This window comes from Ailuropoda melanoleuca, chromosome 4 (assembly GCF_002007445.2).
Source record: "Ailuropoda melanoleuca isolate Jingjing chromosome 4, ASM200744v2, whole genome shotgun sequence".
Classification (NCBI taxonomy): Eukaryota; Metazoa; Chordata; class Mammalia; order Carnivora; family Ursidae; genus Ailuropoda; species Ailuropoda melanoleuca.
In genome coordinates this window covers 5,126,931-5,136,470 of record NC_048221.1, presented here as the reverse complement: position 1 = coordinate 5,136,470, position 9,540 = coordinate 5,126,931, and the positions used below count along the sequence as shown (strand labels likewise).

The following is a 9,540-nucleotide window of genomic DNA, read 5'->3' as shown; positions in this document are numbered from 1 at the left end:
CTTCCCTTCCCTTCCCTTCCCTTCCCTTCCCTTCCCTTCCCTTCCCTTCCCTTCCCTTTCCTTTCTCCTGTTTCAGAGGTAGACGTAGAGTGTAATGACTCATCAGTTGCATATAACACCCAGTGCTCATCACACCATGTGCCCCCCTTAATGCCTGTCACCCAGTTACCTCATTCCTCCACCCCCCTTTCCTCCATCAACCTTCAGTTTGTTTCCTAGGGTTAAGAGTCTCTTATGGTTTGCCTCCTTCTCTGATGTCGTCTTATTTTAGGAGGACCAAATATTTTCTATCTGTGAACAAAGTTCTGTTTTCATTTATCTGTTCATTCATTCATTCATTCAACAATGTTTATTCGCTACTTGCTGTCTACAAGCACAGCACTTGGCACCAGAGATACAGTGGTAGACAGAGACATACACCTGCCCTCATGAAGGTTAGTCATAGGTTTTCTGAGCAAGGATGCCAGCTCTTGATGTCTACTCTTTCTTGGAGCCCATTGTGACTTCTCAGGCAGAATCCGCATGACTTATTCTGGGGTTTCTCTTTTTCTTTCCACCTGTTTTGTATCAGGATCATGGAAGGTGAGGACATCCTGGGTCCAGGGTACTCAGGAGGTTGATAGAGCCCAGACCTTGAGTTAGAATTTTCAGGAAAACCAATATGAGACACTGAGCTGAGGCTAATATTTCCCCATTCTTGGAGTATCCCTGGGACCCTGGGCATCTTTTCTGGCTCCCAACCCTAGGAGCTTGGAGTCTCATGATTTTGATTCTTTTTTCCAGCCCTATTCTTCATGTTCTGGTTCTTCAAAACTAGGTACATGGCAAGTTCTCATGGGTTGATTTTTGGTGTTTGGTGGATGAATGAACCCATGGGTGAAAATACAGGGGAGTGAATGGATTTGTGAAAGACTGGCGGGGTGGAGGGTTGGATACATACTAGATAGTTGAAGGAATGGACAAGTTGAGTGTGGAGGAAGTGAGACCAATGAGTGAATATATGGACAGCAAGATGCCTGGCACTCAGTAAAGTTACATTAGTGTTATTAAATTTTTTATTGTGGTATAAATATACATAATAACATTTACTGTCTTCACCATTTTTAAGTGTGCAGTTCAGGGATTTTAAATACATTCTCGTTGTACAACCATCACTACCATATACTTGTAAGCTGGAAACTCTGTATTCATTAAATCATTAAATCATAACTCCCTATTTTCCTCTCCCCTCAGCCCCTGGCACCCACCATTCTACTTTCTGTCTTTATAATTTTGACTCTTCCAAGTACCTCGTATGAGTGTCACCCTGTCTTTTTGTGTCTGGCTTATTTCACTGAGCCAATGTTCTCAAGGTCCTTTCACGTTGTAGCAGGGGTCAGAATGGCCTTCCTTTTTAAGGCTGAATCATATTCCACTGTATGGGTGGACCCTATTTTGCTTATTTATTCATCTGTCAATGGACACTCGGGTTCCTTCCACATCTTGGCTGTCATGGATAAGGCTGCTATGAACGTAGGTGGACAAATATTTCTTTGAGACCCTGCTTTCTCTTGGGTATGTACCCAGAAGTGGAATTCCTGGATTATAGGGTATTTCTATTTTTAATTTTTTGGGGAACCACCGTACTGTTTTCCACAATGGCTGTGCCATTTTACTTTCCCACCAACAGAGTGTGAGGGTTCTGATTTCTTCACTTCCCAGACAACACCTGCTATTTTCTGTCTTGTTTTGATGGCAGCCATCAGAACGGATGTAAAGAGGTATCTCATTGTCGTTTTGATTTGCATTTCCATAATGATCAGTGATGTTGAGCATCTTGTCTGCTTATGGGCCTATTTCAGCTCTGTGACCATTTGGGAATTTTTTGTTGCTGTTTTTGTTGTTGCTGAGTTGTAGGAGTTCTCTGTATATTCTGGGATATGACTCCCTTACCAGGACATATGATTTGCAAATATTTTCTCCCATTCTGTTTTTTACTTTATGGGCAGTATCTTTTAATGCATGAAATTTAAGATTTTTTTAAAAAGATTTTATTTATTTGACAGAGGGAGAGACAGCCAGCGAGAGAGGGAACACAAGCAGGGGGAGTGGGAGAGGAAGAAGCAGGCTCCCAGCGGAAGAGCCTGATGTGGGGCTCGATCCCAGAACGCCAGGATCACGCCCTGAGCATCTGCCTTCAGCTCAGAATACTGTACCTGCAGGCACAGTATTATTTTTAAAAATGAATCTATTAGTGACTGAATGGACAGTTAGGTGGTTGAGCATGTGGGTAGATGTATAGATGAGTCTTTAATTGGATGGGGAATGGATGGATGTTTGAATGAGTGGATGGATGGACAAATAAGACGGTGGATGGGTAGTTGAGTGATAAATGGATGAATGGTGAGTTGGTTGAGTAGCTGGGTAGAGGGATGAACAAATGGATGGTTGAGTGAGTGGACAGGTGAACAGGTCACCTTATGAATGTATGGGTCTGTAGATGGATGGATGGGCAGATGCAAAATTCTGGCCACATGTTGAGGAGATCTTGGGACACAACCTCGGCATAGTTCAGATGAATAGTGGCTTATTTTCTGACTCCAACTTGGCTCAGTTTAACACCATGGACACTCTTTCTTTCTTTCCAGATTTAGCCTTCTTTCTCCCTCTGAATCTCCAAGGACCTTACCCTGGAACTCAGATTGAACTGAACCCTTGGCTTGTCAGCTGACCTTCTCAGTGGTAAGAACCCCAGGGAAGGAGCCTGCTTCCTCCTGAGAATACTGTGCCCTACTAGCTCTCCATAAAGATTGTGGTCTCCTCTTAAGCCTTTTCCAGCCACGTGGCCTCTATGGCAGCCTTCCCCGCTGCTCTATCAGGCACCAAGCCACACCACCAGCTTCGCTTTCCACTACATCCCTCTCTGCCTCCATCCCGGTCTCCAGCCGGGTTCCCACTCCACCTGTGCCCTCCCCCATCAGGGACGGTGGGGTTTCAGGGTCAATTAGAGGGAAGGTCATCCAGGTCAGCCCCCCGCCTCCTGTCCAAGACCTCTCTCCGTTCCCCAGGACCCCAGGCAGCCATGGACGTGGGTCTCTCAGACCTCCCGGTTGTATCTCAGAGTCGCAGCAAGACCCTGCGGGCCAGAGGTCCCGTTGTGCGGCGGCAGCGGGAGTTCATGCCCGAAGAGAAGAAGGACACGGTTTACTGGGAGAAGCGGAGGAAGAACAACGAAGCGGCCAAGAGATCCCGGGAGAAGCGGCGTCTCAATGATGTGGCGCTCGAGGGCAGGCTGGCCGCGCTGCTGGAGGAGAACGCTCTGCTCAGGGCTGAGCTGTGGACGCTCAGGCATCGCTTTGGCCTTCTGCCCTCCGTTGCTGGCGCCCGGACCCTGCCCCTGCAGGCGCTGCTGTGGGAGCCCCCCTGGACTGGAGACCCTCGGCCAAGGGCCGAGTCACTCCCCTCCCTCCCTGGCTCCCATGGCTGCCGTTTGAGGCCATGCGCTCTGGACATGGGGGTTCCAGGATGCCGGGGCTGCCTGCTGGCTCACAAGTGGACTGGTCTGACCGCTTCCCCCAGGTGCCCCCAGGACCCTGCTCCCCCCACCGCCAAGAGAATGGACATGGCCTTGCAGGCTGCCCTCCCGGCTGCCTTCTTCAGCTGTCACCTCCTGGATGGGCATGGGGGGACCAGACCGGAGCTCAGGCCCTTCTGGGGGCTGTGGTCACCCATGGCCTCTGGTTACCAGGCCTCTGGGCCCTCAGATGTGTTGCTGACACCCACTGCTGATCCCATGGAGCTGCCCCCTGGGGCGGACTATCCTGTCCCAGGGAACGATCCTGAGGGTCTGCCTCAGCCCTCCCTGCCCCACAAACTGCGCATCAAGTCCCAGGCCTTGGGCAGGGTACCTCCGGGGTGGGGGGATGGCCGAGGCCCCCTCTGAGGGCTTCCCCTGGGCAGGGCCAGGCCCGCAAGGGGGTGTTGGGCCTGAGTGTTGGTGTGTCTGGGGAAGATGAGTGGCTTGCCCCTGACTCAGCTCCCGGGCTGAGCAAGGGCCTTGGAGGGGGTCTGCTTCTCAGTGTCCAGGCCTCTGGGAGGAGGGGAGGGGGTTTCATCTCAGATCGTATCCTGGTTCCCATCCTGCCTAAAATATGTGTTTTGGGTAGTCCCTTTTCCCTCCCTCCCTCCTTTCCTTCCTTTCTTTCACCTTCTCTCCCTCCCTCCTCCCTCCCTGACTTTCATCCATCCATCCCTGTTTCCTTCATTTATTCATTTAATCACTCATTCATGTGCTCATCTGTTCGTTCGTTCATTCATTCATTCATTCATTCATTTATTCATTCCCTCACCCATTTACTTTCACAATTCACCTGCCTCCTCACCCACACACTCATGAACTCTGGACCCTTCCTCTGTGGTCAGCTTAGTGACAAGTGTGAAGACACCCTCCTGGCTTTGGGGTTTCTATTCTGCAGGTAGTGGTGGGGGTTTGGGATAGACATGCTGAGGGTCCTGCTGAAGGAGGAGGCAATGTCTCAGGGTGTCTGAATCCTTGTGTCTTGGGCTCTCCTAGGGGGCTTGCTTAGGAAGTCAGTCTCACCCAGTTCAGATGGCTTTCTCTGTGTCTTGGGTCAGGGTCTTGAACCAATGGAACAGGTCAACAGTATTGGGGGTGGGGTGAGAGTCCATTTCTTCTCTCTCTCTGGCTGCCCACAACCCCCGAGGGCCTCTCAGCCCCAGCACACACACTCCCAGGTGGACAGGAGAAGGGACCCCTGTTGGAAAGCTCTCCCAGGGACCCTGGAGCCCCAGAGCTCATCAAAGACCCTCCTTCCCTGGTTTCTCACTCAGGCACCACTTTTTTAGAAAAAAAAATCAGAGCTTTTATTAGATTCTGGATAAAAAGCCCTCAAACTTTGATTGTGGGGGGAACTGGTGAAGGGGAGCACTTCTCTGGGCTGATGCAGTCTCTCAGGCCTGGCTGCCCCTGGCTGGCTGGGTCACTGGGCCTCAAGCACAGCCCCCAGCAGCCTCAGGGGCTGGGCTGTTCTTGGTCACCCTGGGTTTATCGCAGTCACAAATGTGTGCTGGCCAGGAGCACTGTTCCTCCTGGGCAGCCTGGGGAACCCACGCATCACTGTCCGGCCCCTCTCTACCTGCTCACTCCTTGGTTCTGGTTCCAGGCTGGGACTGGGTAAGGTCATCTCCTCCCCCGCCAAGTGCTTGGCCGTCCAGTGGGAACAGAGAATGAGGGCCCAGCGAGGCCTCCCTTCCTGCTGGTCCCAACTGTAGCCAGGCGAGGCTTGGCCATCACTGCCCCAGGCAGAGGCAGGTGGGAGATATCCAATGCCTTTGGTTTTGGCTCAGAGACTCCTGTCTCCCAAGACTGTCCTGGGGAGGCAGGAAGGAGGGCTTCCTAGAGGAAGAGGCTCTGGCCTTTTCTCTCTAGCCAATGCCCATAGCTGGGATGGCAGAGACTGAGGGTGCAGAGGGGCTGACCTCCAACACAAAGGTGCCTCACAGCTGTGGTTAACCCTGCACAAAGGCCTTTAACAAAGCTCTGGCTTTGACCAGCGGGGTATTACAAATGCTTAAGGGGAGAAGGAGATTGGGGTGGCTGTGTAGCACCCCACTGCTGGGAGATGTGGGTGGCTTGGTGCTTCCTCTTGACAGTGCCACCTGGTTGGTGTCTGGGGTGTCTGAGGTATCTGGGACCAGCTCGCTCATGTGCTGTGGACACAGGAGCAGGGGCTGGCCACCCTTGGGTCACTCAGGCCCCCTTTAACCTTCCAGCCCCAGTTGGAAAAGCCCAGAGATGAATCTGCCTAAAGCAAATCATAGACTTTCCACGTCAGAAGGAACCCCCAGAGTCTCCTGATGGGTGCTCATCCAGTCTACTTGAATACCTCTGGGGATGGAGAACTCACTTCCTCTAAAACTCGTCACCACTCCTCTAGAGTCAAAACCTGCTTCTTGCACACTTCCACTCTGATCTTGTTCTTGCCATGGGGGGCCGCTCAGAACCCCCTTCTGCTTCCCTCCCTCTTCTCAGAGGTAGCTGGCGTGGTAGAAGCCTCTGTTTCCTCCTCTCCAAAGGAGAGACCACCACACACCCCTCAGATAGTTTGAGAAGGTTGAATCTCATTTATTGTGTGCATAGCACTTCATGCACAGCAAGTGTTCAACAAATGTTAACTCCCTCCTTTTTTTTCCTTTTTAAAAAGCTCTCACGTTCCAGCCCCAGAGTAGTGCTCTCTACAGGGGAAATATCCAATCATTCTTTAAAGTTCTTTCCTTTGCTCTGGTCTGGCTCTTTTTTGATGACTCTTGGAACTGAATATGAAACATTTCTTCAATCATCAAATACATATTTTATCAACGAATGTATTTTTCAGCTCCTACTATGTGTCACAGAAACTGGATGAGAGAAATGGTGCTCCAGACTGAAGAGTTTGCAAGGGGAAACTTGCATAAACATCTAGAACGTTCACCCAAGTCATGTTGATTACTCTCCTGTGCTAGGCTCTGGGACCACAGGTGTGACCTCTACCCTCCGAGAGGCAGTGGGCAGCTGGCAACCTTCCATGTGCCTTCCAGGGAGCTGCTGCTATAAGAACTTTAGTGCCACATCTCACCCTGGGGCGCCCAAGAGCCCCTCAGTTTAGTCTGTCACACTCTTGGTTGACTTGGGGACCAAATTTTAGGAGATTGTACAACCACGTTATGTTTCCTCTTTCACCCATCGTTGAAGGCTACAGAGATCTTTTTGGCAATGAATGCATGAAATTCCCTTCCTGCTTCGGGAATGTCTGACCCATGTAGAGTGTGTGCAGTATACATGGAGTGCAAGTTTGCCCACATGGTTGGTGATTGCTGGGGGCAGAGATCAAAGGAGTTGAAGATGCTGATGAGGACACGTTTCTCTGTCTTGTCTATCAAGGATTCACAGACACATCATGGCTGACCTCTGTGTTACCTGGATCCTTTCTACTCTAATCATGGTCCACGGACCAGCAGCCCAGCATCACCGGGGAGCCCGCTGGAAACGCAGACTCTCAGTCTCCTCCCAGAACAGCCGAACCAGAACCTGAATTTTAATGCAATCCCCAGGAGACCCACATGCATGGTTAAAGTTTGAGAAGCATCGATCCAGAGCAGAGGTTGGCAAATTTTCCTGTATGAGACCAGAGAGTAAATACTTTTGGCTTTGTGGGTCAGACGGCCACTGTTGTGTCTACTCTGCTCTTGTCTTTGTAGCATGAAAACAGCCATAGACAATATGTAAACGAGTGGGTGTAGCTGTATTCTAATAAAACTTTATTTCCCAAAACAAGTGTGGCCAGATGTGGCCTGTTGGCCATACTTTGCTGATGGTGTATCCCCAGGAGTAGAACTGTGGGTCCTACAGGAGCTTGTCTTCAGAGTGATATTGCCAAAATGCTCTGCAGAGTGGCATTGCCAGTTTGCAATCCCTTGCATGTAAAGGAAGTTTGTGTTCTGCCAACACTTGTTTTGATGGGCAATTCGATTTTTGCCTATTTGGAGGGTGTAAAATGGTTTAACCTGTGTTCCTCTGTTGAACATCTTTGCTAAAATCTTTTGGCCACTTGGATTTCCTCCTTTATGAATTGCCTGTTCTGTCAGAATATTTACCGTTTCTTATTGATTTCTCAGAGCTTTTCATATATTTCAGATCACATATGGACATCACAGACTTTTCACCTGACTTGTCTTTTCCTTTTCTTCCTGGTGTGTTTTATTTCAACAAAAGTTGGAAAATGGGATATATCCAAATTTATCAATCTTTTTAAATGGTTTGTACATTGTTTTGTCTTGTTGAAGAGTCCTTCCATGTCTCAAGGTCATAAGCATAGTTTCTTAAATGTTCCTATAAATGTTTTCAAGTTTTGCTTTTCACACTTAAATATTTAGATCAGCCTCTTTCTTTCTCTCATTCTGTTGCATGAAGTGCCATTATTCAAACTTCCTTGATCAGAAGAATCACCTAGAGATGCTTGTTTAGTTATAAACCCCCTGAATCAGACTTTCCAGGAGAGCGGCTTCGGAATATGTACTTTTTATTAGCACCTGGGTGATTCTTACAATAGACCATTTTGGGAAAAGATGGTGCAGTGGTGAGCAGCCGGGTTTGGGAGCTGGGCAGCATCCCGTCCTGGCTGGGTGGTCTCATGCATATCATCTGGCCTCCCTTGCTTATCTGTAAATGGGGTTTCCAAATATACTCACCCCACAGAGGCTTCCTATAGAGATTAAGTGAGAGGAAGTACCTGTGTGGCTTGGCACAGGGCCTTCCTCTGGGAACTGATTGTTTTCCCACATGGAGACTCTAACTAACCCTATTTCAGTTTTTGTTTTGGTCACCAGGGGCTTTGGGGCTTAACTTATGGTTCAGCCATAAAAACTGTTCATTCATTCATTCATTCATTAAAAAAATTAATTTTCTCCAGGTGCCTGGGTGGCTCAGTTGGTTAACTGTCCAACTATTGCTCTCAGCTCAGGTCCTGATCTCAGGGTTATGAGTTCAAGTCCCACGTTGGGTTCCATGCTGGGTGTGGAGCCTACTTAAAAGAAATTAATTTACTCACTTAGCAAATATTTCTTGATCCTATACAATGTTCAAGGCACAGGAAAGAACAGTGAACAAAACAGATGTGGTTCCTGCCTCCATGATGCTGGCAGCCTAGTTGGGGAGACAGATAAATGAACAAGAAAAGTAGAATCCTTGGTGGTAAGTATCATGGAGAAAAAAGAGGCAGAGGGCTTAGGAGATGGGGGCAGTGGGTGGGTTATAATAATTGGGACAGGGAGGTGAGGTCCCTTCTCTTGCCCAGAAGGTGACATTTGAGCAGAGGCTTGAGGGAGCCATGCATGTATTGGAGGAAGATCACTGCCTAAGCGAGAGAGAACAGTCTATGCAAGGGCCCTGGGGCAGGACTCTGCCTTGTGAGTGGGAGAAACATGGAGGAGGCCCATGGGGGTGAAGCAAGTGCGAGCGAGGGGGAAAGAAGGAGGAGGTGAGGACGGGAGGTGAGGGGGCAGCTCATGCAGGGACTGTGGGTCATGGCTTTGTCTGTAAGTGAGATGGGGGTGCCGGGGAGTTTCTGAGTGTACTTCTGCTGTAACTGTCCCTCCTCCCACCCCACTCCATCCTGTGGCGTGTGGGGCTGAGTGAAAATAAATAAACCCACCACATAAGCACAGGGGAGCTGGCTCACTGTCTGAGAGAGGGGGTGACTGACCACAGCGTCAGTGTAGTTCATCTCCCCATGGGCAGTCACATGCCGCCTTCCCTTGGAACCAGGGTGCTCATCCCATCCCTGTTTCTGACCCTCTCTAAGACCTGAGGGGCGGGCAGGTAAAGCTGCTCCATGAGGAGGAATCATGCTGGCTTCCACTGTCACCGCTTTGGACAAACATGGGAGGACAGGCCGTCGGGCTTGTGTGTGGGACACTGGAAAGGCGAAGGGCCTCTGAGATGGGGGAGGGCAGCGAGGAAGTGACCAGGAATAGCTGAGGTGGGGTGGTGTGTCGGTAACGGGA

At 49.8% G+C, this 9,540-nt stretch overlaps 1 protein-coding gene across 1 annotated transcript in view; it reads left to right on the top strand.

Annotated features, from left to right (window-relative positions):
- NFILZ (NFIL3 like basic leucine zipper) overlaps positions 1 to 7,921 on the top strand; it is a 21,131-nt gene extending 13,210 nt beyond the window's left edge. The window contains exons 2-3 of the mRNA XM_034657644.1: positions 2,628 to 2,721; positions 3,048 to 7,921. Coding sequence (XP_034513535.1) covers positions 3,062 to 3,922 — 861 coding nt within the window. The 5' untranslated portion in view covers positions 2,628 to 2,721; positions 3,048 to 3,061 and the 3' untranslated portion in view covers positions 3,923 to 7,921. The remainder of the gene's footprint in view (positions 1 to 2,627; positions 2,722 to 3,047) is intronic.
- The last annotated feature ends 1,619 nt before the right edge of the window (positions 7,922 to 9,540 follow it).